Raw genomic sequence first — 27,936 nt, forward strand, 5'->3', positions numbered from 1 at the left:
AATACAATACAATACATGGTTAAACACTCCAGACTCCCCCCTCTCCCACCGAGGGGAGCAACAAATGCAAAACCCCCCTCTCACAGGGGTAGCAAAAATCATTTTACATTTAACCACATGTTTTCCCAATCATGACGTGGATCTGACCCACTTCCTAGGCCAGTTAATTAAATTCCAATCATTACTTCTTACAATGACTTCCTCATTCCCCCCTTACTGATTTCCAAATTATGACATAATTCCAGATTATTTTTTTTAACTTTAACTCTAAATTCAAATCTATCTCATCATTTCCACCTCAGATTACTTCTGTATTTTCTCATTGTCTTAACCAAAAATTATCCATATTACTCATACTCCTCCCTCCCTTATGGTTCCAGAGTTTGTCTTTCGAAGCATTATCCGTTATCGCAGTGTCCATGTCCAATTGTCATAACCATAATAAGATACAATATTCTTTTAAATTCAGATATTTTACCCTATACCCTCCCTTTCAAAATACCCTCCCCATGAGTCAAAAAAGACAAAATCCTGTAACTGTCCATCTAGTCGCAGACCTGTAGTCTTTTCACAATCTAATGGCAGCTGGATCCAGTCTTTAACATTGTCACAATCTTCTTTTATAAGAACTCCATTTGGTGCATCCAACCCAACTAAGATCTAGACATATTGAAATTAATGTACCCAAGTGAATCTACACGGAGTAGGGCTAGAATTGGGTTCAGCCCCCTAAAACAATTTCTGCAAATGTGCTATTAATATTCCATAAAACAACTGGGTCACACTATGTATGTATGTATGTATGATGGGCACATGTCTCATTTCATGTGGCAACCAATTCCAAAGAGCTGGAGCTGCAGTGCTATAAGGAGCAGGTGGCCCAAGTGACGCCGATACAAAAACCTCACACATACACTTAAGTAAAATAATGTTATGTTTACCACCCCCACTCCTCTCTCTTCTCCTCCCAACTTTATACTGTGTACAACATCAATGTCTCACACTGAAAGCAACTGATTTGTAGAAAAGACTCTATGAAAATAAATGCAACGCCTGTACTTTTGTAACCCAAGAAAATCTTTAATAAAAAATATTTATAAAAACAAAACCACCTCCTCCTTTTGGGGGGGGGGCTTTCCCATGCAACTTCTCTAGAGGAACCTTGGGAGCCGATCCTCTTTGACCAACTCCTCCTTTCCTTCTGATTAGTTCCAGTCAGCACAGAGCAGGAGGAGGCTTCTTTTTTTTGTGGGATGAAAGCATCCAAATTGCTAAGTAAAAGGGTTAACGCTCACAAAGGGCTATAGAGCTCTGTGGTGTCACAAGCCCGAGGCGGTTATTTTCCGTTGGTTCAGTTATGGCAGTTATTAACAGTCTTCGCTGTCGGAGCAGCAGGTATGTTCCGTTATGCTGCTGTCTGCCTCAGAATTAACGTCAGTCTGCAGCAGTCTTTTGTTGTCTTAGGTGTAATATGTATTAGTAACGGAAGCAACATCTGCCGGCCTTGTATATTTAATCTAACAAGTGCAAGCACACTGAGTAAAAGTTATTTGTTATTTAAGCTTTAAACAGGGAGTGTCTTGCATATTTTTTTTTAATAGGAGGGAAAGGGAACTAATGAAAGGGTCAGACGACCCGGGCTCTCTTCTGCGTAACTCTGTAAATGGGAACTAGAGTTTAATTCCCACGCTTTTCAGTGACTTTAAGAAGCCCCCTGTCAATGCCGATTGTGTGGCTTTAGGACACCAGAGACAGGGACCGCGTTGCAGAGACCACTACACCTCTCTCCTTTACCTGTTTGCGGTGGTGGTGCTGTTGGCCTTCTTGGCCGGTGGCTTTTTCTGCTGGGCCTGCTTCACCGGCTGGGTGACCTTCACCTTCTTCTCCTCCTCAGCCTTTGCCTTGTGCTTCTCTTTCTCCTTCTCTTTCTCCTTGTCTTTCTTCTTTTTCTCTTTTTCCTTCTTCTCCTTCTTCTTCTTTGGCTTGTTCACGGGGGCTTGTGAGAGAGCAGCAAGTTGCTCATGGACAGCCTTCAACTGGCAGGGGAAGATGGAAGAGTAAAAGCTTAAGGTGGCCATATTGCTCCAGAGCTAGCCCCCTTGGAGGGAATGAACCACTCTAGCATTGTGCCGGTGGGGGGGGGGAATCCCTCCTGCATTTCCCACCCCTCCTTGATCATTCTCCATCAATTAATGAGAAAAGAAATCACATTCAACAACTATCAAATTTGGGCGAAATTCTCTCTTTTGCCTTTATCTTACTTTCCTGGTGGCTGAGGGATAGTTGTCAATGTTCTCTCATTCTACAAATCATCTCAGCGCTGGCTGCACCTTCTGCAGGGTCTTACAGGGGCTACCACCAAGCAGTGCTCCTGGCAAAATGCCATCGGTGAGAACCAACAACTGCCATCGGTGAGAACCAACAACTAGCCCCTGCCACCACCCCTCAAAGAGGCACCAGATGTGGTCCCCTCCCCATGGAGGTGTCAGTTCTCACACATCCCTGCAGGGGTAGGGTGGGAAAGCAACAAAGCCCAGCTTTGCCTGTTTGATATATTCCCAAGACACTGGACAGTGAGGAAGTGAGGAAAACACACTGCTTTTGGTGCCTGCTAAAAAATGTTTAGACAAGTTTTTTTTTTGTAACTTGTAATTTCATTTTATAATGTACTAGGGGTTGCCACCCATGCTGTCTCCTTCCCCAGCTGTGCTCCAGTGAAAATGCCACACACACACGGGGCTACCCGCACAATCACTTTACTTGCTAACCCCATCTACACCTTTTGGCTTTCCACCACACCTGACCAACCTCTCCTCCCTATTCCCCACCCCCCAGCTTGCCCCAAGCCCCCACCCATTTTAAAGGAGGGAGGGTGGTACTTCACAGAGTGGCTTGCTAAACAGCTGTGTGAAGCTCCTCTCCCTCCTATGTTAAGCCTCTCTGCAGGCACATTTAATGGAGCGGGAGGTGTTACACTAAGCAGCTTGTTAAACCACTTTATGAAGGACCACTCCGCCTTCCATTAAACCTCACTCTAGCTGTGTTTAATTTTTTTTTGGGGGGGGGGGGGTAGTGTGTTGCTTCACACAGGAGCTTGCTCAACTTTTGTGTGAAGAGCCTCCCCTCCCCCTAAGCCTTGTTGAATGCCTTTTTAGTGTAGGAAGTAGGTGCTTTGCAGTGGTTCCCTTCCCTGTTAAAAAACAGCTCACCTGCATGTTCTTCATGCTGTAGTTGGCACTGCCCCCTACTGGCAGCCATGCAAACTGCAGAGCATGACGGCACCTTGCATTTCTCTATACTGTATATAGGAAGATATCTTTTTTAATTCCTATTTTATTTTGGGGGTAGGGGGTGGGAAGGTTTGATTGGCCATCATTGCTTCTAAAGAAATAAAAGCCTCTCTCAGTACAATGACTGATGGGCTCTTCCCCATGTTCAACCACAAGCTTACAAACACACCACAGACCACCTGAATGAAGCTCGTGGTCTACTGGTGGTCCACAGACCAAGGTTCGGGAACCCCAATCTTCAACAGCAGAATAGATGCCCTTACTGGTAGCCTCCCCTACCCACTTGTGGGGCTGTCTTTTCCCCCAGAGGTCTGTGAACATCCAATCCTGAACGTTTCCTTGCTTGGCCGTCAACTGGTGGATGAACACATCAACATTCAGAATAGGGTTCCTTCTAATGTCATTTTTGCTCTGTCTATCCCTGCATTTTTAACTTGCCCCAGGCACTAAGGATTGAGTGAGAATGGAATTTCTTTTATTTATTTTTTTCCATTTATTTTTCCCAAAAACCATAATAATAAATAGTCCTAAAATAAAAATGGAACAAAAACAGAGCAAGGGGTCCCCTTTTAAAGGTGTTAAAACACAACTGAGACTTGGGTCAACAATATCACTGTGTGTCCCACCTCCACCCCAGAAAGAAGCAGAGACATCACCTTTAAAAAGAATTATCATGAGGACTAGAAATTTGCCCATCATAAAAAAAGAAAAAGTGGGATTCTCAGGAAATCTGGTGGGAGCACTGGGTTATCGGTTTGGATTGCAAACACTCTATGGACTCAGCAGCACTGGCTGTGGAAGAGAATGTACCACCAATAGGTTCCCCCCAACCCCCGCCCAATGGAGGAAGACTGAAATATGGGACTTTGTCTAAATCACCATCAAATCCTTTAACAAAACTCCTAAGATAAGCATCAGTTAAAAGCAGTGATGAGGCCCTGCCCTTGGGGGCTCACAATCTCATTTTTTTTCCCTACTCTCCTGCCATGCCAAGAGCAACAAAACTCAAAAAAGCCCTCTAGAATATAAACTGTTGTAACAAAATAGTCTATAGCGGGCCACCTAGCTCAATTCCTATCTGTAAGAAACATGTGGCGCCCTCTAGAGGACGATCGACTCCCAGCTCCCACCAGCCCCAGCCAGCCAGCATTGACAATGGTCAGATGGGAATTGTGATCCAACAACATCTGGAGGGCCCCCAGGCCCCCACCCCTGATCTAAGGAGGAGTATTCCACCACTGCATGCAAGAGATGGAAGTGTGCCTCTTTTTAGAAGAGACATTCCCTCATGTGAGAGTGGAACCCCTCTCCTTGGATAAAGGGTGGGGAACTTGTTGGACTTCAACCACTACCAGCCCCAGCCATCTTGGCAAATAGTCAGGGGTTGATGGGAGTTTTAGTCGAGCAAACAGCTGATGGACCACTGATGTTCTCCAGTGTTGCTATAAGCATTCTCTAATGACTGACCAGATCCAGGTGCTTTTAAAATTCCCCGTCCTCCATGACTGTTAAAAGGATCAGAACTCAAAAGCTCTTGACCTCTTGTCACCCTCTCTCTTTCCCCTTTAATTCCCAATTTATTTTAAAACAAATTTATTATCAAAACACCTGCAGAATCCCACCTTGCCAGCTGAAGCCCAGAGCTTTACTGGATCAGCAGGACAGAAAAATTATCTCACATGCAACACTGCAACACAGCTTATAGATAGGATATATTATATATTATATATATAGCTATGCTATTGCTACACAACTTGACATATCCGGACAGCAATAAGAAAATGAAAATTTTAAAATTAAAATTAAAATAAACAAATACATTCCATCCATTCCAGTCTCGGGAGTCATTGACCTTGTAGCACTGCCTCAATGATCGGGAACAGTCCTGTGTGAACAAGAAGACAGGCGAGGAAGCTAATCGTGCATCCTGAGTGCGAATCCATTCGGTGGGAAGGGAGGGGGGGAGGGTAGGGGATCCCGCAATCTGCATTTGCCACATGAACACACAAAAAATTACACTATGGTCTCCCAAGGAATCCTGAGAATCTTTTCATTTTTTCCTCTCTTTCCTTTTAAAAGGGCCAACTTTCTAGCCCTCCAGGCCACTCAAAGTGCATGAAAACGCAAGGGCCAGCAGCATTTTCCCCACTTGCAATTCATTTTTCATAACATATATTTTTGCATTATAAGAACCATGCAATATATGCCTTCAGGCACCAATTTTTATTTTTGTTTTTTAAAGAAAGAATCTAGCACTTTAAAGAAAGGTTCCTAGTAAGCCAAAACTGTTTGGATTATTTTGGGGTCTTTAGCCTCTGAACATTAGCCACATTGCAGTTTACTTTATAAACACTAAAATGTAGGACCTTGTTTCAAACAAGTAAATGGTCATTTAAATTCTTCAGAGGCAAGTCTAGCTCTCATATTACAGATCAGCCCAACTGAGGCTAAGTGACCTATACTCCAAAATAAGTTATTTTGCTGAGGTGGTTCTCAAACTGAAGACTTCCAGAACCATATGTGTGCTGGCTGAACACTAGTTTTTTCCACAGACATATTTCATAGGTACCAAAATGTCAAGCAGGCTCATGTGTAGTGGGGCATTTATTTGAGCTTGGCCTGGAACCCATTGGGAATGAGATCTCAGTGTTTTTTGTTTGGTTTTTTAAAGGGCCATAAGAACATAAGAAGAGCCCTGCTGGATCAGGCCAGTGGCCCACCTAGTCCAGCATCCTGTTCTCACAGTGGCCAACCAGATGCCCCAAAGGGAAGCCTGCAGGCAAGACCTGAGAGCAACAGCAACTCTCCCTGCTTGCGATTCTTAGCAACTAGCATTCAGAAGCATCACTGCCTCTGACAGTGGAGGTAGACCAAAGCCATCATGCCTAATAGCCATTGATAGCCTTCTCCTCCCTCAACCTGTCCAATCCTCTTCCAAAGCCATCCAAGTTGGTGGCCATCACTGCCTCTTGCAGGACTGAGTTCCACAGGTTAACTGTGTATTGTGTGGAAGAGGACTTCTGGCATGGGGCCACCTCTCACCTGCTCCTGCAGCTCAGCCAGCCGTGTGGCTCTTTCCTCTTCCGAGTCTGAGCTGTCCGAGTCGGAGGAGCTCTCCTCGCTGCTATGGCTGCTTTCCATGCTTTTGCTGACAACCGGCGCTGTCTGCGGGGGCTGGGCCAGGGGCTCTGCCGGCTCATCTGGCATCTTGGCAAACCTCATCTCAAAGACGTCCTGCGTGCAGAATGAGAGAGCATATGAAAGAGAGAGGTTTGTAGAGGGGGCAGAGAGAGCCCACAACCCTTCTAAGAACATAAAATAAGCCAATGGCTACACCCAGTCCAGCATCCTGTTCTTACAATGGCCACCAAGATGCCCCAAAGGGAAGTATGCAAGTAGCGTCCAGCACAAGAGCCCTCTCTCCTTCTGTGGTTCTCAGCAACTGGTATTCAAAACTATCATTGCCTCCGACCATAAGAAAGAACACAGCCATAGAATATAAGAATCACAGAATTGTAGAGTGGAAGGGACACCAAGGATCATCAAGTCCAACCCACTACAATGCAAGAATCTCAGCTAAAGCATCCATTACTAGCAGCCCTTGACAGCCTTATCTCTTCTGTGAAGTTGTCTGTTCTGTGAAGTTGTCTGTTCCTCTTTTAAAGCCATTTAAGATTTGTGGCCATAACCACTTTCCATCATGACAGCAAGTTTCCCCGCCCCTCAAAAAAATATTCAAAAAAATAAACAATTTGGAACAAAGGCAAGGATGTGAAACACAAGAGCATCATTGCTGAGTCACCCCCCCCCCTCAAAAAAGATGGGACATATATTGGTTGCTCAAAGAGATCTTGGCCAGCTGGGCATAATCTGCTTTGATGCAGTCCAGTTGCAGAATCCTCTCACACTTAGCTGTTATTTCTACACTGCAGGTGATTAGACTAGATGTCCCTTGAGGGTCCCTTCCAACTCTCCAATTCTGTGCTTCAAACCAAATTGATGAAAAGCTAGCAGGACTGGATTATAAATAGCTAAATTAAAGGAAGCAGATGCTGAAATTGAAATGCCTTCCATACAAGGATTTGGAGGAGAAGATAAAAATCACAAATAGTGATATGGAGAATTATCTGGATATGGCATTGATGGAGTTGAGAGGAGGGAAGCACTGGGGAAAACTTCATTCCTGGCCTTTCTTCAGTTCTAGCAGACAGAAAGTATATTCTGCAGTCAATTTGGAGTGAATTCAGAGAATGATGCTGCTAAATTTATGCTATTCTCTATGGAAAAAGATTGGGGGAAACAAAACAAAAACTCAAAGGTCCTAGAAGAGCAGGTTGGGATGCTATCATAAATACAACAGGAAATGGAATTTGAACATACAGGACATGGACTAGTAGGTATATAATAAGAAAAATATAAATATTATCCCAATATGTGACCACACTGGATAGATTTAAAATGGACTCAGACAAAAGAATTTACTGTCAGTCGATATGAATTAATAGAGGTAAAGTTAATATTAAAGAAAAAATATGGTTGACAGGTACCAATAATAACAATTTGGGAACCCATCTTAGGCTTTTTGTGGGAAAAAAGAAATGATTGATTCTGAGTCACTTTGACTTAAAATAAATATTGTTTAACAGAAAATAGAGAAGATGGGTATTAGCATGGACTGAATGTTTTAAATAATCATATTTTTTATATACATGGAAATGTAAGTCTTTCACGGCCAAATGCTGGGAGAAGAAAGGAAAGATTCCAGGTGAGAGCTGGGAATGAGCTACAGCCCCCTTTAGGTGGTAAGGGCTAAGAATTACTTTTAAGAGAGGACTCCATATTCTACTTATTCTGTTTGTATTTTTTTGTGACAGCTATTTTATTGTGTTATTAAAAAACTTTAATAAAAATCTCATTACAAAAAATGATAGCTCCCCCTCCCCCCCAAAAGGGACACTCCTGTCCATAGGCCCAATTATGCCAACCAAACCATGCTCACCTGTCCTTCACTTCCAGGTAAACACCCAGCTGGTCTAAAAATGCCTCACCTGTCAGCTAACCAGAGGCATCCCACTTGATTATCAGTGCTTGCAAAAACCTCTGCCTTTGCCTGCATGATTTAAACCACCCCCCACCCCCGCAACTGCTCAGGCAAAAACAAAAACAAAAACCCAGGTTACCCAATATCACCATGACATCAGGTGACTGACAGGCCGGCATCCTCACCCACCTGTCACAATTTTGCCCAGTGGGAGGAGAGGAGAAAAAGTTCTGGCCCACCAGCTGGACTTACTTGACCACCTCTGCTCTAAAAGTGTCCCCAATGCAGATGGGCAGAAATGATCCACTCTGCTCCTATGAGGAGGCTGCTTGTCGCTTCTCTGCTTGAGTCACCTCCCTGGGATAGGCCAAATCAGGGACAGAAGTGCATTATTTCGGAGGCAAGCAAGGGGAATTAGGCACAATCCACAGCCTCTTAGGCACCTTTAACAAGAAAATTAATTTATTTCTCATATCAGTTTTCGAGCCTTGGTTCTGGTTCCATTTTGTCCATCACTTTACCTGAAGCTTCCTGGCCATAGCCACGACTTCATGGTCTGGAGGGTTGTACTTATAACAATTAGAGAACATTAACCGGATGTCCGCCGCAAAGCTCTGGGCATCTTGATAGTCCCGAACGTCCATTTTTTTCTGCAAATACAAGAAAGTCGTGAGGGAAGGAAGAACGGGGAGGGGGAAAGTTGGGTAACAGGTCGAAAAAGCCCTAAGTAACTTGGGATTCACAGATGCAGGAAGCTTTTTTTATTTTTAAGGCAGAGTTTAATCTGGGGCAGGGCAGGAAACCATCGACAAACTACTATGGTCACTGCAGAGAAGAAAACAATTATTTATAAGCACTTTTGATGCTTAGAAATGCTACAGGAATAAAATGATACAACTGAGAGTATGTTATGTGGGATTTGAATTTTGGTCATGGAGATTTTAAAGCAGAAGTTGAATGGTCATCCATCAGGGATTCTTGAGCTGTGATTCCTGCAATTCAGGGGGTTGGACTAGATTACCCTTGACACCTGAACCCTAAAATTCTATGATTATATATTGGAAATCTGCCAGCAAGCACTGGAGGAGCAGCAAAAATAAGTCCACTGTTGATGGGCCAGGCCACAACTCCTCCTCATCCAATGCCAGCATCAGCCTGGCAGCTGCATCTGATCGTAATCCCTGGGTGCTGCCTGGTTAGTTTTGACCCCCCTGACAGGGTCTTCTCTGTGGTGGCTTCCTGGTTGAGGAAAGCCCGTCCTAGTGAGAAGCTCCCTTTCAGGAGGGGTTTGAAAACAATGACATATGACCCTCTTAACCCAAGCTTGTGGTGGCTGAAGAAGACTGTTCCTGGCAACCGCAGAATCATTGGATTTAAAACATTTTAAATTGTAACTGCCTTTTATATGTTTTTAATTATAATGGTTTTTAAACGCTCCAGCATTGTTTTTTTTTCTTCTAAGCTGTATACCTGTTTACTGCCCTGAGCTCCTTGGGGAGGGAGGGCTGGGCATGAATTAAATAATAAATATAATCAATAGGATTTGCAACTGGGACAAGTTCAAGCTGTTAAGGTTAGTGTATTAAGCCCTTGACTCGGGACCAGTTCACCAGTGAGATTGCCTTGCTCATATACACGTTCCACGGGGCCTCTTTTAAAAGACTCGCCCTTGACTGCTTCAGTCCATAGAACTGGCACTTTTACATGTGCCACATACAAGCCCACCCTGAGCTTTTAAGAACTCGAAACTTGCACTGTAAAACTCCCTGCCTATTGACAGCAGGGAGGTGCCTTCACTACACCCTACCTGGTGCTTGCCTAAAACCTTTTTGTTTGGACAAGCCTATGCAGGCATGCAAACATTTCCTAGTCTCCATTTAGTTTACCCTTATTTTTCATTATGAAAATGTTAATAGGCCTTTTTTAAAAAGTGATATAGTGGTTAGAGTGTTGGCCTAGGGACTTCCAATCCTCCCCCTTGGCCATGAAGCTCAATGCGTGTGACCTTCTGCTCACAGTCACTGCCTCACTCACTCAGCCTGACCTAACCTACCTTACAGGGTTGCTGTGGAAAGGGAGGAGGAAAAGGTGGGCTGTCAACACAACGAATCAAGATTAACAGGGGACATACTTTCACAGTACTGAGATCCATCGGGTGCTTGATGATGTCGTGGTAGTCGTGAAGCTCCAGAGCCTCAGCGTCCACTGGCTTGTAGAAGGGCCAAGCGTATGCTGCGTGCTTCTTGGAGAGCATCTCCTTGAGGATGCTGTCGCAGTACTTGAGGTGTTCGGAGAGCTTCCCCTTCTTCCCCGCGTGCTGGGGCACCTCCCCATCCTCCAGGTCCTTCTTGGGCGGCTTGATGGGCCGGCCCCCGCTCTCCCGGCGGGCCACCACCTTGGCCTGCTTGGAGTCCAACAGCGGGGTGGGCGACTCACTCCGACTGGCTGTGATGGCTGATGTGGTCGGGGTGGTTGTGTCCGCTTTCCGCTTCACTCCCTTTTTCTGAAATTCAAAGGAACACACACACACACACACACAATTTTTTAAAATTAATTTTCTTCTAAAAGGAGAGGTTACAAATAACAAATGATGAATGCACAGGTCCTTTATTCAGAACTATGAGGACTAGAATCTTGCTTTGGGTGGGCCATAGATCACTGGTAGTGTATGTAGGAGGGTCCCGGGTTCAATCTCCAATTGCATTTCTTTTTTCTTTTTTAATCATTTATCATTTTCAATTTTACATAGTTTGCACAATGGCATTTTACCAAAATACAAACCATACATTTATCACCAATTTTCCTTTCCGCCACCTTCCATGCTTCGTTTTACTAACCCATTGCCACTCCAAATTCTAATTATTCCGTATTCTCTATTTTTAAAAATAAAATTAAAAAATTGTCCAGTAGCACCTTAGAGACCAACTAAGTTTGTTCTGGGCATAAGCTTTCGTGTGCATGCACACTTCTTCAGCTTATACTCAGAGCAAACTTAGTTGGTCTCTAAGGTGCTACAGGACAAGTTTTAATTTTATTTATTTTGACTGCGTCAGACCAACATGGCTACCTACCTGAATCTCTCTTTTTCAGTTTTATTTCAATATACTTAATCCTGCTTAATTTATTCTAACCCTGCCAACATTTTAGTTTACAGTAATTTTTCAAGTATGCTGCAAATCTTTTCTTAAAAATTCTTTCATCCTGGTCTCTTAGTCTACTAGTCAAATTAGCCATTTCTACATATTCTATCAATATTACAGTATCTGCCATTCCTTTGTTGGTATTGTGCCCTCCTTCCATTTCTGAGCATATAGCGTTCAGGCTGCTGTAGTTGCATATGAGATTTTTCTGATCTCTAGGTATATCTGCATCAATTATTCCTACAAAGAAAACTTCTGGTCTTTTTTTTTACAAATTTCCTTGTAAACATTTTTACTTTCAGTTCATTATGTATCATCTCCCAGAAGCTCTTAGCCATTTTACATGTCCACCACATACTGTATGATAATAGGTACTTCCTACTCTATGATTCCTGTGGGTTGGGTTTATTTTCTTTTGCTTACCTTGACAATAGGTGACATAGCAGTTACCACAGGCATGATGGGAGTGGCAGCAGGAGGGGGAGGCAGTGGGGGCGCAGCAGCGGGGGCCGCAGCAATGGGGGAGATGTTCGCGGTGATGGTTGGCACGGGCGTGGCAGCGATGACTGGCGTCTGCGACACGGAGGGAGGGACATTCTGGAAGGGGGCTGATGGAGAGACGGAAGATAAGGCTGCTGGGTGCTGAGCTCCTGGTTGTTGTTGTTGTTGTTTTAAAAAAAGAAAAACAGAGAGAAATGGGTCAAAGTAGCAAACCCCTCCCTGGTTCTTTTGGGGATGAAGGCCAGCTCAGTCAGAAACATTCTACCCCAGCTGGTCACAGTGATAATTACTGTTTAAGAAATGGTGCCCGATTTTGCTGCTTTTTTCTTCTTTACCCTCTTCCCCTCCCTGTCCCTTCTTCCTTGGGTGCCGCTTCTTCCATGACTGCAAGGTCTGCAGTGTCTCGTTCCATTAGCTTTGCCAAAAAGCAAGCTCCAAAGGCGTTTCCTACCCCTGAATAGGGCCGGGTGATATATCAATATATTGTCTTATATCGCTATTAAGAGCAAATTGTGATAACCATTTTTTTTAAAAAAATTACCTGGCAATATATCGCGGGTTGTGTGTGTGCTTGTGTGCAACAGTCAAAAAGCATGATACTGCAAAAACCGGGAAGCCAATGCTGCTTCCTGTCCTGTTGCAGCCATTGCTATTGCTAACTGTGCCTCAGCTGCTCTTCCGTGCTTCCTGTCATCGCAGCAGCAGCAGCAGCAGGCTGGCGCAAAAATCACTCACTTAGAAACTTTGTGTGCGCTGCAGGGCAAACTCTCTGCCTTGGCTCTCTCAGTCTCCCCTGCCTGCCTCCTCAGCAGCAGGCAAAAAAATCGTTCTTGGAGATGATCATGTGTGCGCACGCATGCAGCCTAACTCTGACCACTCCTAACTCTAACTCTGTCTCCTGAGCAGGTGGAGCTCAACAACCTGTGAGCGGGAACTTCCCTCCCTCAGAGACACCAGGCCCTTGCTGAACCTGGAGCCCACTTTCTCCTCCAGTTCTCACGTAAAAATATAAACTGGGGGGAGTAGTAAAAAGTAGTAAAAGTAGTAAAAAGAAAAACACACTGCTCTCCCTCTTTCCCTTGTTGTGCTTGTGCGATTGTCTGTAATGTATGTCTGTCTCCCTCCCCACTCCCATGTTTGTGTTTGGGTATGCGTTTTGTTTCTGTGAAGAAGCAGAACACCTTGTGGTGTTGTTGTTGTTGTTGTTGCTGTTTTAATTAACCCAGCCTCTCTCTGCTGGCAGGTGGCAGGTCGTCTTAACTTTACTCTAAAGTAGCTCCTCCCCTCTCCACCCTTCTTCCCCTGTCCCAAGCAAGCTGCAGAAAAACACGCTTCGGATTAAAAGAAAGAAAAACACGCTGCTGTGGCATTGGAGCCGTTTCCTTGTTCCCCCTGCTGTGCTTATTGGTTGTGGGTGTGCTATTGCCTGTGTGGGTGTGTCCCTCCCTCCCTCCCTACCTCCTGTGTTTGTGCGCGTTTTATTTTTGTGAATACGCAGAGCAGTTTTTTATATATATAAAAATTAACTTAGCTTCTCTCCTCTTCTTAACGTTAAAGCAGCTCTCCCGCCCCCCCTCCACCTCCCCTGTCCCAAAGAAACTGCAGAGGAACATGCTGCATAGTTGCTTCAGATTAAAAGAAAGGAAAACACACTGCTCTGGCCACTTCCCTCTTTTCCCCATCTGAATGTGCTGTGTGTGTGTGTGGGTATGTGTAAGCACGCATGCACACAAAATTGACTCTGTGTCTCCCTCATTATGCTCCTTATTTTCTCCTCCAGAACCTTCTCCCTACCCTAGAACTCTTCTCAGTTCTCCCCTTGCCCCTTTGCTTTCACACACATTTGTTATTATTAATATATTAACATTAATATATTCTCCATTAATATGTAACGTTACTGTTGAAGCATGCTATCAATGAGTAAATTTTCATATAATTAAATGCATCAAATTTTCCTTGAATATATATATATATAGAGAGAGAGAGAGATCTTTGTTTATTCTCTACAATTCTAACCATTCTTTCTCGTTTGGGCTGAATTATAAAAGAAATGCACATTCCCCAGGCACTAAAAATATAAATTTTGTTTAGCAATTTTTTTGTTCTGTTAAAATCTAACCATTTCATTCTCTCTTTTTTGGCCTGGTTTAGAAAATAAAATTAACGAACAATCTAATAACTGGTGTTGTGGGATGCACACATTCAACGAAGACTCAATAGTGAAATATATTTGAATATCTAAAAGTGTGACAGTGATTGTGAATTGGGCTTTTTTCTTGTTTCGTAATGTAACTTATTTTTTAGGAAACATTCTTTCACCTGACCTTTGATATTTATGCTACTGAATTACTTCTACAGCTTTAATTTTAGAGAAAAGGTGCTAATTTAAACATTATCAGTACAGTAAAGGTAAAGGAACCCCTGACCATTAGGTCCAGTTGCGGATGACTCTGGGGTTGCAGTGTTCATCTCGCGTTACTGGCCGAGGGAGCCGGCATACAGCTTCTGGGTCATGTGGCCAGCGTGATTAAGCCACTTCTGGCAAAACCAGAGCAGTGCACGGAAATGCCGTTTACCTTCCCGCCGGAGCGGTACCTATTTATCTACTTGTTGCGGGGATTCGAACCACCAACCTTCTGATCAGCAAGCCCTAGGCTCTGTGGTTTAACCCACAGCACCACCCACGTCCCATATATCTGTACAGTAGTACTATAATATAACAGTTTTAACAATATGTTAAAAGTAAATAAAAATCTATTAATTTTAGAGTTAGACCCGTAAGTAGCAGTAGTTGCTGCGGCATTACCACATTCACCTCTACATAGTTCCAGCCTTATTTCAAGCACCGTGATATATTGAAATATCGTAATGTTTAACTGTCATATTGAAAACCAGATATCACACAGCCCTACCCCTGAACTATTTCTTAATCATGAAAACAGCTATTATTTAAGAATAATATTATTTAAGTTTACTGTTCCTCTTCCCATCCATCTCCCTTTCCCCTCATGTGTTGTTTTTATGGGTTTTTTTTTTAACTAAGCCTATGGGGAGGGACTTGTCTTGTTTTAAGCCACTCCTGTGAGCCTTTTTGAGTGAAGAGAGCCATAGAAAAGCTCTAAATAATTAAAATCCTCTACCTGAACCTCACCTCCTTCTCTGTAACTTGGAAAGTGTTCCAGGAAAAAAATTAATGTTTCTGAGAACAAGATTCTAGTCCTCAAGGTTCTGAATACAGGGCTTCATTAGATAGGAACATAGGAAGCTGCCTTCCACTGAGTCAGACCACTGGTCCATCTAGCGCAGCACTGTCTACACTGACAGGCAGCAGCTCTCTAGGCAAAGCTCTCCTCAAGCCCTACCTGGAGATGCCACTGGCAGCTTAACCTGGGACTTCCTGCATGCCAAGCAAACACTCCATCCCTGAGCTATGGCCCTCCCCCTAAAGATTAAGATTCTAGTCCTCATGGTTCTGAATAAAGAGCTGTGTTCAATAGGAGCACAGGAAGATGCCTTATACGAGTCTGACATTTGGTCCATCCAACTCAATAGTGTCTACACTGACTGGCAGCCGCTCTCCAGGGTTTCAAAGAGGGACACTTCTGCAGTCCTACAAGCTGCTGTCAGAGATTGAACTTGGGACCTTCTGAATGCAAAGCAGACACACTGCCACTGAGCTACATACCTTTCCCCATTTGATTCACCCATATATAATCCACTTGCCCTTCAGGTGATTGGACTAGATGACCACCTGGGTTACTTCTAACTCTACAGTCCACCTGCCAGGGATTCTTAAGCTGTGATTCTTGCATTGCAAGGGATTGGACTAGATGATGCTAGAGGATGAATCCAACTTTACAATTCTATGGTTCTATGACAGATGCCATCCCAACCTGTGCTGTGCCCGCTGCCAGCCATCTTCCGCGCTTTGCCTTTTGGAACCGGAGGCAAGAGCTCAACCTCTTCCTGTGGCATCTGAGCGACTTTTTGAAGGAAGATCTTCTCCAAGGCTTGGGCCATGAGAACGATGTCATCAGTGGGCTGGAGACGGGGTGGGAGAAAGCAGGAAGTCATGGGGAGGACACACAGGAAGACTCGACGCCTCACTTCTATTTATTTGTTTGCTTCATAACATTCATACACTATTTGAGTGTGGTGGGGAAAGACCTCAAAATTGTTTGCAAAGAAAGAAAAAGACAATTAAGAACATCACTTAGAAAAATTAACAGCAAGGATTTAAAACTTTCAAAAAAAAAAAAAACCCAGACCAAAATTTGCACCAATCTTCTAAAACATCTGGGTAAACTTATGTAAACAAAATTGCTCTTAGCAGGTGCTGAAACAAGTACAGCAAAGGTGTCCGTCCGATATCAATAGGCAAGAAGTTCCAAAGCATAGGTGCTGCCACACTAAAATATTGAGTTCTTACAAACATGGAACAAGTATTATGTGGCACCTGTAACAGCGCTAAGGCTGCTGATCAAAGGTGCCTGCCTGGTGTCAGTAGGAACCCACTCATGCAGCAATGCATTAATCACACTTTGGACCCAACCAGTCAGTCCCACTATGCTAGATCTAATAAGCCAGGAGATACAGGGGTCAAGGTTGCATGTGGTCGGACGCATTGCCACCAGCATCTCGTCCACATCAGCTGATTGCATGAGGAGAAACTGATCCCACAACACATCCTTCATGGCAGCAATGGGTACTTCAACCAGAGCTGCAACAAGCACAGAGTCATGATCCCTCCAAAGCTGAGCGATTTTATCCTCAAAAGTGTGTAGCCAGTTGATCACAGCAGGTCTTCAAGGGCTCCAGAGGTCAGTGGGAGTCAGCAACCCTCAGACCCTCCAAAATAACTCCACCAGCTGGTTACTAGAGGACACAATGTGAGCTGCAAAATTTTTGCAGGCCCACACTGCCACACTGTAGGCACAGTTAGGTGTTTTTAACAGTGTTTGGTCATCTTCAGAGTACTACAGTTCTTCAGAGTACTACAGAGCACTACAGTTCTAGTCCGGTTTGTTTCATAGTCCGGACTTCCTCAGAATACTAAAAGGACACAACACCCGACAACATACATCTCAGCCCTCAGGGTCCAGATCCTTTACCTTATTGTAGATGTAGCAATTTGTAAACATGGTGTTGAAATCCTGCATACATTCGCTGGCACTCCAGTAATAGTTGTGCTCTAGCCGTTTCTTGATAGTCCCCATATCCATCGGGTTTTTAATTATTCTGTGGTAATCCTGTTGGGAGGAGGGAAATCTCGTTGTTTATTAATTATTTGGGGAGGGGGCAGGACCGTTTCAGCTAGAGGGACCTGTGGGGAACCTTTCGGGGAGTCACACACCAGTGGCAGAAAGCCAGCCAGGGTGAAGGCTTGTGGCCTCCGAAAGGCAGATCACACAGGAATGCAGCCCACAAGGAAGTTTCCCACCGCTGGTTTAGATAATAATATGCAGCATTTGGCGAAAGTTACAAGAAACAAACCATGGTTAAGTGTAATGTGGGGGATGGAAAATCCATGGCCCTCCAGATGTTGTTCATTACAGAATTATTATTTTTAATTCTCTTTGTAAACTGTTTGGAGGTGTTTTCTCTCTTTCTTTTTTACAATCCAGTAGGGTATAAATTTTATGAAATAAAATTACATTGCATTATGAAATTACAGGAATTGGAGGTGTAAATTTTATTTAAGTAAATACATCTCCATCTCCTGTAATCCACAGCAGGCGTGGCCAATGACCAGGGATGATGGCATATTTTATTTAAGAGCATATTTATATATCCCAATTTTAAAACAACAACAAAAATCAGAGCAGTTTACAACCATTATACATAAAGCCATATAAAAAGTTAAGATAAAAAAAAAAATCAGCTAACTATTGTGGAAAAGATGTACTGATTTCCTGTGTAAGTCTGAGGGAATAGAATAATAACAATAATAATAATAATAATAATTTATTATTTGTACCCCGCCCATCTGCCTGGGTCTCCCCAGCCACTCTGGGCGGCTTCCATCAAACAAGGCATTTAGGAGGCATTTAAAGGTTGAGATGGAAGTGGCAGGCAGTTCCACAGGACTGGACTGATGACCCTAAAGACTTAGTTTATTCTTGCTGCCAAATGAGCCTCACCAACTCAGGAAATGATGCTTTTGCAGAGCATCTCAGTGATGGACTTGGAATACAAGGGTTCAGGCACTCGCTGAGGTACCCTGGACGTCAGTTGCTCAGGGCTTTGTAAGTTAATGCAAGGACCTTGAACCAGGCTTGGTAGTAGATGGGCAGCCAGACCAGGATGTCCCATGTTCTCAACCTGACTCTGTCCTTAGTAATCTGGATGCTGCATTGTTCACTAGGTGGAGCTGTGTGGAGCTGCTAAGGCTGCTCCACACAGAGCACATTACAGCGATCCAGGCTCAAGATTATGCATGGAATACAGTGGCCAGAGAATCCCTGTCCAAGTGTCCAGGAATGGCCGTGAACAGCAAACCGGATGAAGCTGGTAGAAGGCACTCCTAGCCACAGAGGACACCTGGGCCTCTAGTGAAAACAAGTACCCCCAAACTACACACTTGCTCCTTCAGAGATAGCTAAGTTACCTGTTCTGGGTGGGGTTGCCCTATCTCCAGACATGGGACCCACCCACCTCAAGAGCCTCTGCCTTCTCAGGAATCTAACACAGTTTACTGGGCTTCATTCAGTCCACCACTGCATCCAGACACAGGTCCAAAGCTTTCACGTTCTCTCCTGATTCAGATGTCAGGGAGAAGTAGAGCTGCATGTGTCATCAGCGTACTGGTGACAACTTGCTCCAAAACTCCTTTATCTAAGGAGCTGTCCCATGAAAGACGGAGCAAGCTTCTTTTCTGCTGCTCTGGGAGGGGAGGCCCTGAACCAAAGGATTCAAATGACAAGAAAGGAGATTCTGACTAAACAATATGAAGAACTTTCTGACGTTAAGAACTGCTTGGCAGTGGAACTTGGAAGAGGGTGGACTCTCGCTTGTTGGAGGTTTTTAAACAGAGGTCGGAAGACCATCTGTTGGGAATTCTATAGCTGTGATTTCTGCATTGCAGTGGGTTCTATGATTCCTAATGACCACAGATGACGCCTTGTCAGAGCCTTTAAATAAGTGGAGGAACACCTCAAAAATAAGAAACATTACTCACTGGTAAATTCAATTTAATTGCATCAACAGGTTGGTAGAAAGGCCAGGCGAACTGGTGTTTCCACAGAGTCTTCACCACCACATTCTGCATGTACTGAAGTTGGTTGGTCTTCCGCCCAGGCTTGGCTGAGTTGGTGACCTCTGGGGGAGGTGGGTTCGCAGGGCCTTGGGGAGCCTGGATGGCTGAGGTGGCAGCAGACATCTTTCTCCTGCCTCCTCCTCGACTTGCTGGCGTTCAAGGCAGCCTCAGCAGGTCCTCGGGAAGGAATCGCTGTCTTTCTACGATCCCTGGATGGGATGGGCATCCCATTCCCAGGGACCAGCCATGCAGCCTGGAGAGCAGGGAGAGGACAGCAAAACATCAGTCGATGATTTCTAGAAAAAGGCGGAGGGAAGACACATTGTGGAGGGCTCGATCTTCTGATCACAAGGAGCCAAATCTCATTAGGCCCTCCAGTTCTATGACATGGAAGGAGAAGGAGGAGGAGGAGAAGGAGGATGGTCCCCCACCACGAGTCCTTTCTTGCATACAAGGGAGACACTTGCGGGGCAATCACAAATAGCAGCTGACTACTAAGTCTGCAAAGCCAGGGCCAGCCCAAGACTGCACCCTAAGCCACACCACCCCAAGTCCTTTGTACATACAAAAGCACAACTGGCATGGCAATCACATTTATAGGGCAATCCTTAGAACTGGCCTTGCTCATAGCAACTGATGGCACGAGAGCCTATTTCTGGAGAAGGACTGGGAGGAAATTTGCTTTGCTCAGAGACTGGAATTACATCTTGACTCCTTACAATGATGATGCAGTGGCAGGAACAAGAGTGGGGAATGAGCTCCTCTGTGACTTCTGCAGAATCAGACATCAACCCAGCATTCAAAAGTTGCCAAGCGCATTTTGCACCTGGCTTTCGGCCACTTGTGACCAAGTGAAGATGTCTGAGTGCCAGGATGGCACCTGGTGCCTCTACTGTCGGGAGATGCATGCCTGAGGATTGTTGGTTCTTGACTGTTTCCACACACTAGCAACACATCCTGTAAAATTCTATCCATTATATTTTATCTGCACAATTAGAATGAATTTCAGGAGCCAAAACGTCCTATTGAAGAATAGGAATTTCGATCTGTCTGGCCCAAAAATGGCAAGTAGGCATTCCGTTTTGGTGACTATTACGTTGGTTTAAGGAGCTATATTGGTGCCTAGCTTATACAGTGGTACCTCGGGTTAAGTACTTAATTCGTTCCGGAGGTCCGTTCTTAACCTGAAGCATACTTAACCTGAAGCACCACTTTAGCTAATGGGACCTCCTGATGCCGCTGCGCCGCCAGAGCACGATTTCTGTTCTTAAGTGGAGTTCTTAACCTGAAGCGTACTTAACCCGAGGTACCACTGTATATCTGAGTTTCTAACACTGCATCAACCTTCTGTATTTACTACACTACAAAGAGGTTTTTAAAAATGTGTTCTAACCACCCGAGTCTAGAGAAAGAATCCAACCTACTACGTTTTTCTTACCACCCTGAAACACATACTGAGCACAGCCAGCACAAATTCACAACATTGAAAGAAAGAAGGAAAACTAGGTGGATATATATATATTGGGCAAGCCATTAACATAAGCAATAAATGAGACTCGGAACATGCCAATAGAGCTGCTAGACTACTAACAGCTAAAAGTAAGAACATGCCAACAATGTATTATTGTTTATTTCATACAATTTTATATACTGCTTACTTGGTTTTTTTAAAAAAACTCAAAGCAGTTTGCAAAAATACTAAAACAATAAAAAAATAAAGCATGCAATAACAACAACAACAATAATAATAATAAAAGCAGCAATAACCTAAAAATGCACCAGCCTTCTAGATACCTGTGCAGGCTTGTCTATACAAAACTGTTTGGAGCAGGTACCAAAAAGTGTACAGTCATTAGGCAAGGAGTTCCAAAGTGTAGGTGCCATCACACTAGAAGATAAATTTCTTAATGGCATGGAATAGGTATTACATGGCATCTTTAACAGTGCCAGTTCCAGAGATCAAAGCAATTGAGAGAGCTTATGTGGAATAAGGCAATGGGGAGAGAGAGAGATGTGCTCATTCATATCAACCAATTACTTATTTGAAAACCAACTATAAAATGTTGACTCTGTAATGGTGAGCAGCCCAAGTAAGATCACATCTAAATCGTAACTGTAGAGCAAATTGGATTTACTTGGGTGGTGCCCAAGTAAATTTTACTCAGGGTAGACCCACTGAAGTTAATGGAAACAAGTTACTCGTGCCCATCAATTTTTGTGTGTCTACTCCAAGTATGACTAACATTATTGTAATTAGAAGTATTTATCATAAGCTACCCTTCACCCAAGCATCTCACATAGAAAAGTACCGGCGAATGCCAGCAGCAGGGTTCAAATCCCCACTTGGCCAAGGAGCTCTTGAGCTCACATCCCACAGAGCCATCTGGTTGGTCTTGTGCTCTTGCATGTGCAAAGGACTTGGGAAGGCTGGCCCCAGCTTTGCAACCTTGGTAGCTGCTATTTGTGATTGCTCCCCCAACGTCTTTAGTTGGGTTTTCTTTGGTGCTGTTTTTAAAACTAGCTCTTTATGGTTTTTATGGTGTGTTTGCAAATTGCCTTGAAATGCATGTAAAAGGGGATTCATAAATTGTATTATTATTATTATTATTATTATTTGGTCCAATCCAGCAGCCAGGCTCTTATTACATTCTAAGAACCTAAGCAGAGGCTGCTAGATGTAGCCAAAAGGGACCCATCTCCTCCAGCATCCTGTCCTCACAGTGGCCAACCAGGTGCCCTAAATCCTCAATCGGGACCAGAGTACAAGAGCACTCTCCCATTCTGCAGTTTCCAGAAACAAGTATTCGGAAGCATTACTGCCTCCAATCATGGAGTCAGAGACTGGGCATCATGGCTAGTAATGGTACCCCTTGATACGATATCCTCTGTGGATTTGTTCTCTTTGAAAGGAGGAAGGCAGGAAGGTGTCAGGGGAAGCTGAGGCTACCTGTCCACCAAGAGCCTGGCACAGTGCATATTTACTAGCAAGTACCTGCCTCTAAACTAAATGGAACTTAATTCTATGTGAGCATAGAACTGTAGCCTTATTTAGGTGCAAGTCTTGGGGAACCATCAATCAGCGAAACAAACTTCCCAGTAAACACTAAGAACCTATGCTAGCAGAGTCCATAACTGTCTTTTGATGAATACAACACCCTTGAAAGTGCACAATGCCTTGGATTCAGACTAAGTGAGTAGAACTCAGATCCCACTGAAATAGACAAGGCTGAAGTGGTCAAAATTAAGCTAGCAGTGACTTAATTTAAACCCTTGATGGCAGTTTAAACTCAGCTAACTTAGCCCAGGAATTGTGAGCAATTCTGGTCACCTTACTGCAAAAGGCATATGAGACTAGATGGCGATTGGCCCCCTTAAATAAGGCTCTTCTTGTGATCAATCAGTACCTAGTGCCCTCCCTAGCAATCCCTATCAGTCCCCAACTGGAACAGCCATGCTTCCATCAGCCCCAGCATTAAAGAGCTGTACAGGCTGGGGCTTATGGCAATTGTGGTCCCAAACACCTGGACGGTGGCAGCTTGGGAAAGGCTGATTTAGACCCAAAACAAAGTTTCAACCTGCTTAAGAGCATAAGAAGAGCCTGCTGGATCAAAACAATGGCCCATCTTAGTCCAGCATCCTGTCTTCGCAGTAGCCAACCAATTGCTCATTATGGGAAACCCACAAATGGGATTTGAGCACAAGAGTTATCTCCCCTCCTGTGGTACCCAGGAACTGGTACTTCTTTTAGGAATGACTCCATCTGGCAGTTTGTTTCCCAGTGCCTGGTTAGAAACTCAGATGTATATGCTAGGGGCCAAATGTCTCCTTAAACCAAAGTTTTAGTCACCAAGACAGAATGTCAAGTTGCCATTTTTGGGCAAGATGACTCTAAAGTCTTACTTTTCAAATGACGCACTAACACGTTTGATTATCAGTTAAATATCTGGCTAGTTCAGATGACAACCTTGAGCTAAGCTGAGAACTTAAAGAAAAGTCACATTATCCAGGGATACTTCACTTATATACTGGCCCATTCCTAGCTCTTTTTCTTAATGATGACACAGTCCATTCATAACATATGAATATTTTTCACAACTGTGAGCAGGGCAGTGGAGTGGGGTAAGTGAAGACAAGCTTCAACAATTAGCTGTAATTGTTCACTGCTCCTGCTCAGGCTGCACAGAAAAAGCATTTTGGTTCCTGAAATTTATTCTGATTGTGCTGATAAAATATAACTGATAGAATTCCACAGGATGTGGTATTAATGTGTGAAAACAGTCAAGATCCAATGATCCTCAGACATGTACCTCCAGATGGTGGAGATGTCAAGCACCTTCCTGGCACCCAGGCAACCTCACTTGGTCGCAAGTGGGAAATAGTTAGGGGCAAAATGTGCCTGGCACCTGGCTGATTTTGAACACTGGTTGGGTATACAAAAGAGGACGACCCCCCCCCCCCACTGAAATATATATGGATACTGTACTACCCTGAGCACACCCAATCTCATCTGATCTCTGAAGCTAAGCAGGGTCAGGACTGGTTAGTACTTGGATGGAAGATTGCCTAGGAATACCAGGTGCTATAAGCTTAGCTTGGCTTGGCAGGGATAGCTCAGTCAGTAGAGCATGAGATTATTAATCTCAAGGTTCTGGTTTCAAGCCCCACATTGCAGGCAGTTGGACTAGATGGCCCTTATGATCCCTTCCAACTCTACAATTCTATGACTCTAAGGATAATGAACTGTTCCTAGTATTATTGACCACTGTCTCCATACCCCCTCATCATGACCACCACCTCCCCCTCTCACACACCCCAAGTTCTGACACAGAGTTGTTGAATTTGTCATTAATGGATTTCTGCAGGGGATTCTCACCCCCAATAAGCCTGCAATCCTAAACACACTTGTTTAGATGCAAAGGTGAAAGTAAGAACATACTGGGTCAGGCCAAAGGAGCTAATCTAGTTGAGCACCCTGTTTCCACTGTGGCCAACCAGATTCCCAAAATGGGATGGTCATGAGCAGGACATACCGGTAAATACAATGGCACTTTCCAATCGCTGTTCCCCATCATCTCTTGCATACAGAGACAGTAGAACCTGCATGCCCAAGACAGTCTATCACAACAAGCCTCCTTGAAAAGAGCCTTGATGCTGGATCAACCCAAAGGGGGCTCATCAAAGTCCAGCATCCTCTTCTCAGAGTGACCAACCAGATCTGGAAGCACATAAGCAGGACCCTAGCACAAGAGCAACTTTCCACACTTGTGATTCCCAGCAAGTGACATCCAGAGGCATCCTGCCTCCAGGAATAAGGAAGAACATAAGAACTTGCTGGATCATGCCAAAGGGGGCCCACCTAGTCCAGCATTCTGTTCTCACAGAGGCCAACCAGAGCCCCAATGCAAAGCCTGCAAGCAGGACCCAAGCAGAAGAGCACTTTCCCCTCCTATGGTTTCCAGCAATGTGTCACACAATTAATAAGCACAACCATTTAGTTTAAGGCAATAGAGACACTGGGCAGAGATGACATCCCAATGAGATCAATGGAACAGGCAACACAATCTTACGGGCCTTGAATTGGAACTAGATGTCACAACCAGGCTTCTACAACAATGTTACAAGTGTGCCAGATGGGCTCTCCTTATCCAAGGAAGAGGACTCAACATTTGCCATACCTAAACTCTGGAACAATATGTGTTTAAAACACAACACAACCCTGCTCTAGGGCATCAGGCTTCAACTGGCAGGTCATGGGCAACTTCCACCTTGGTCAATGGTGGCTTGCAACAGCAGCACTACCACTACAATGATATATGGGAAATAAACTAAGAAATGGGTCCCCCAGTGCACAGTTATGTTCATGGTGGGTGGTGGGTCTGAAAAAGTTGAATACAGCTGGAGTGGGCAGAGGGAGGGAAATATGAAAGCTGCTTTATACACAGAGTCAGGTCATTGGTCCATCTAGTGCAATAGTGCCCACAGTGACTGGCAGCAGTTCTCCAGGTTTACAGACAGCGAGAATCTCCCAGCTCTTCCTGGAGAAGCTGTGGGGGACTGTACCTGGAACCTTCTATGTGCAAGACAGATGCTCTACCACTGAACCATGGCCCTTTCCCTAAAAATGTCTAGTCCTTGTGGTTCGGAATAAAGGGCAGAATTAAACAGGAATGGTCCCTTTTAGCTTAGTATTTTCTACACTAACTGGCATAGGCTCTCCAGGTAGGGATAGGAGTATTTCCCAGCCTGACCTGGGACTTCCAACTCTGTAATTCTATTATTCTGTGCATGCAAAGCAGATGCAGCCTCCCCCCCCCCAATAAAATAAGGTTCCAGACCTCCTGCTTCTAATAATGGGATAGTCTAGCTCAGAACTGCCTGCACTGACTGGCAGTGACTCCAGAGTTTCAGACAGGGAGGCTCTCCCAGCTCTACCTGGAGATGCCATGAGAGATTGAAGCTGAGAATTTCTGCATGCAAAGCAGGTGATCTACATGCTGAGCCACAGGATCCAAAGTAAATTGGGATCTACTGTTATATATCCAGGCAATCTTCAGTAGGCCGAGGAGAGTTTCCAACTCCTAGTTATTTTACAATAGCAACAAAACAAGGAACCCCCCCCCCCAAAAAAAATAGGCTACTGAAATGAAATGAAGAGCCAGGAGTGGATTTTTTTATGTGAAAGGATTGCAAAATCAGTTCAGTTCTGGTACAGAAAACAAATCCTTGGGATCTGAATATGTTCAGAGGCGCCCTGCTCCTCAGTTTGAAATTCTCGTTTTGGAAGCGATTATAAACAACAACCAAGTAAATCCAACAAGTCTTAAGTCTCCTTGATGCTGCCCCAGAACATGGGCAAAGTGCTTGAGGCAGCATCCCTGTCCATGTCTCTTTTTTTAAGGAGTTGGCCTGCAATCCTAAACACAATTCCATTGGAATAAGCCACACTGAAGGCAAGAGAACAGACTGCCATAATACATAGTTAGGATTGGGTGTCCCAATAAAATCAGCTGATTACCTTCCAGGTAAACAGGTCTAAGTCAGCAGCTACAACAGACACATCAGATAGACACACCAGTTAACTCCAGGGACAAAAATCGGGTCCTCGGACCTTTTGACTGTGGAATTGAGAGTGCAAAGCCCAAGCTGGAGATGGGGAGTAATGGAGCCACATTAAGAGCCAGTCTGGCATAGTGGTTAGAGTGTTGGGTTCGGGCATGTGAAAACCGGGGTTCAAATTCCCCACTCAGCCATAAAGCTCACCGGGTGGGCATGACCTTGGTGCCAACCACTCTCATCCCCACCTATCTCACAGGTTTGCTGCTGTTGTGGGGATAAAATCTGGAGATGGGGTCACGGGTATGTAAGCCACCATGAGCTCCTTGGAGGAGAGATGGGATATATATACATGCGATGAACAAACCAATCAACCAAACAACCAACTGCAATCGCCCCTAAAAGAGATCTCCATATGCAACAGGGTTTTTAAGGAAGAAGAGAAAAGTGCCCCCCCCCGCAAATTTTTCTGAGTTTTTCTAAAGTGACGACCACACAGGAAAATTAAAAAAAACAACACACCCCGAGAGAAAAGCGAGGAAACAGAGCGCGACGCGACAGGAGACAAACCAAGGCGCTCGCTGAAGCCGCCTGGACGAGGAAGCGGCGCTGCTTCCAGCCGAGCGGAGCCAGGCGAGCAGCAGCGGCAGCAAGGCAAGCGGCGGGCGCACGGGGGCCTGGGCTGGTGGAGAGGCGAGCTTCTCCCCGCCCGCCGTTCCTTTGTGCGAGCGCGGCCGGAGGAAAGCGGGATCGCTCGCCCTTCTCCCCGCTTCGAAAGATGGCGGGCAAGGAGGGAGGGAGTCCGGCGCAGAACGAGGGCGCACGGAGCCCTCCTTGCGTCTGCGGCAGGGCAGCCGCGCGCTCGCCCTTTTGTTACACTGTTGCCAGCAGAGGAAGCGCAAAAAGGAAACGCCGGAGCGGCGCGCTTGGAGAAGGGAAAGGAGCCTTTGTGTGCGCGATTTCGCCTCCGCCCTCCGCGGCCTGCTCTCTTCTTCTTCTTCTTCTTCTTCTCCTTCACCACCACCACCAAACCAAAGAAGCCCCCCCAGAAGCGCGTCTAGCTTGCTTACTCGGGCCGGCCGGGCTTTTTCTTCCTTCTCCTCCTCCTCCACCACCACCACCTCCTCTGGCTGCTGCCGGTAGGGCTCGACTGATTCCCCCCTCCTTCCACTACCACCACCTTTTTTTTCTAGTTCTCTCCAAAGCAAGTAAAGAATTGATGTGCTACGAGCTACAGAGAGAGAGAGTCTTTTCAGAGCTAGCCAGGCGCACTGCTCATGCGTCCCCGCCGCGGGGACCGCTGGGTAACGTAGTTTGCCGGCCCAGCTTGGGAAAGGTGCTCCGCCCCGGCCAAGACTACAAATCCCAGCCTGGAGCACAGGCTCCTTTCTTTCTTTGCGCCCTCCTTTTTTCTCGCTCCCCCCCCTCGGTATGGACCAGAAAGCGGAGGAGGATCAAGCTTCCGAAGGTTTCACATGCGTCTGTATGTGTACACACAAACACAGGAGTAACATGGGTGGGGGGAGGTGCAAAAATGTATTTCCCCATTATTTCTTTTTTGAGGAAGGGGTGTCCAGGAGGCCAGGCATTTCCAAGAGGAGAAAGTCTGCCGCCCGGGTCTTCCTCCATGCAAATACATCTCTCCCGCCTCATTTT

At 44.9% G+C, this 27,936-nt stretch overlaps 1 protein-coding gene across 6 annotated transcripts in view; it reads right to left on the bottom strand.

The window, feature by feature from the left end:
• Window positions 1-27,562, bottom strand: part of BRD3 (bromodomain containing 3) — a 32,535-nt gene extending 4,973 nt beyond the window's left edge. The window contains exons 1-10 of one of the 6 annotated variants that reach the window (XM_033137492.1): window positions 27,351-27,562; window positions 19,150-19,480; window positions 17,084-17,221; window positions 15,866-16,013; window positions 11,895-12,121; window positions 10,463-10,834; window positions 8,853-8,981; window positions 6,333-6,524; window positions 5,143-5,175; window positions 1,795-2,036 (exon numbers count right to left, since the gene is read on the bottom strand). In XM_033137492.1, coding sequence (XP_032993383.1) covers window positions 1,795-2,036; window positions 5,143-5,175; window positions 6,333-6,524; window positions 8,853-8,981; window positions 10,463-10,834; window positions 11,895-12,121; window positions 15,866-16,013; window positions 17,084-17,221; window positions 19,150-19,350 — 1,682 coding nt within the window. In that variant the 5' untranslated portion in view covers window positions 19,351-19,480; window positions 27,351-27,562. Of the gene's footprint in view, window positions 1-1,794; window positions 2,037-5,109; window positions 5,176-6,332; window positions 6,525-8,852; window positions 8,982-10,462; window positions 10,835-11,894; window positions 12,122-15,865; window positions 16,014-17,083; window positions 17,222-19,149; window positions 19,481-26,802; window positions 27,288-27,350 lie in introns of those variants that run through there. The other 5 variants (XM_033137487.1, XM_033137491.1, XM_033137489.1 and 2 more) reach the window with 5 other exon arrangements.
• Between the last annotated feature and the right edge of the window lie 374 nt (window positions 27,563-27,936).

The sequence above is a fragment of the Lacerta agilis genome, chromosome Z (assembly GCF_009819535.1).
Source record: "Lacerta agilis isolate rLacAgi1 chromosome Z, rLacAgi1.pri, whole genome shotgun sequence".
Classification (NCBI taxonomy): Eukaryota; Metazoa; Chordata; class Lepidosauria; order Squamata; family Lacertidae; genus Lacerta; species Lacerta agilis.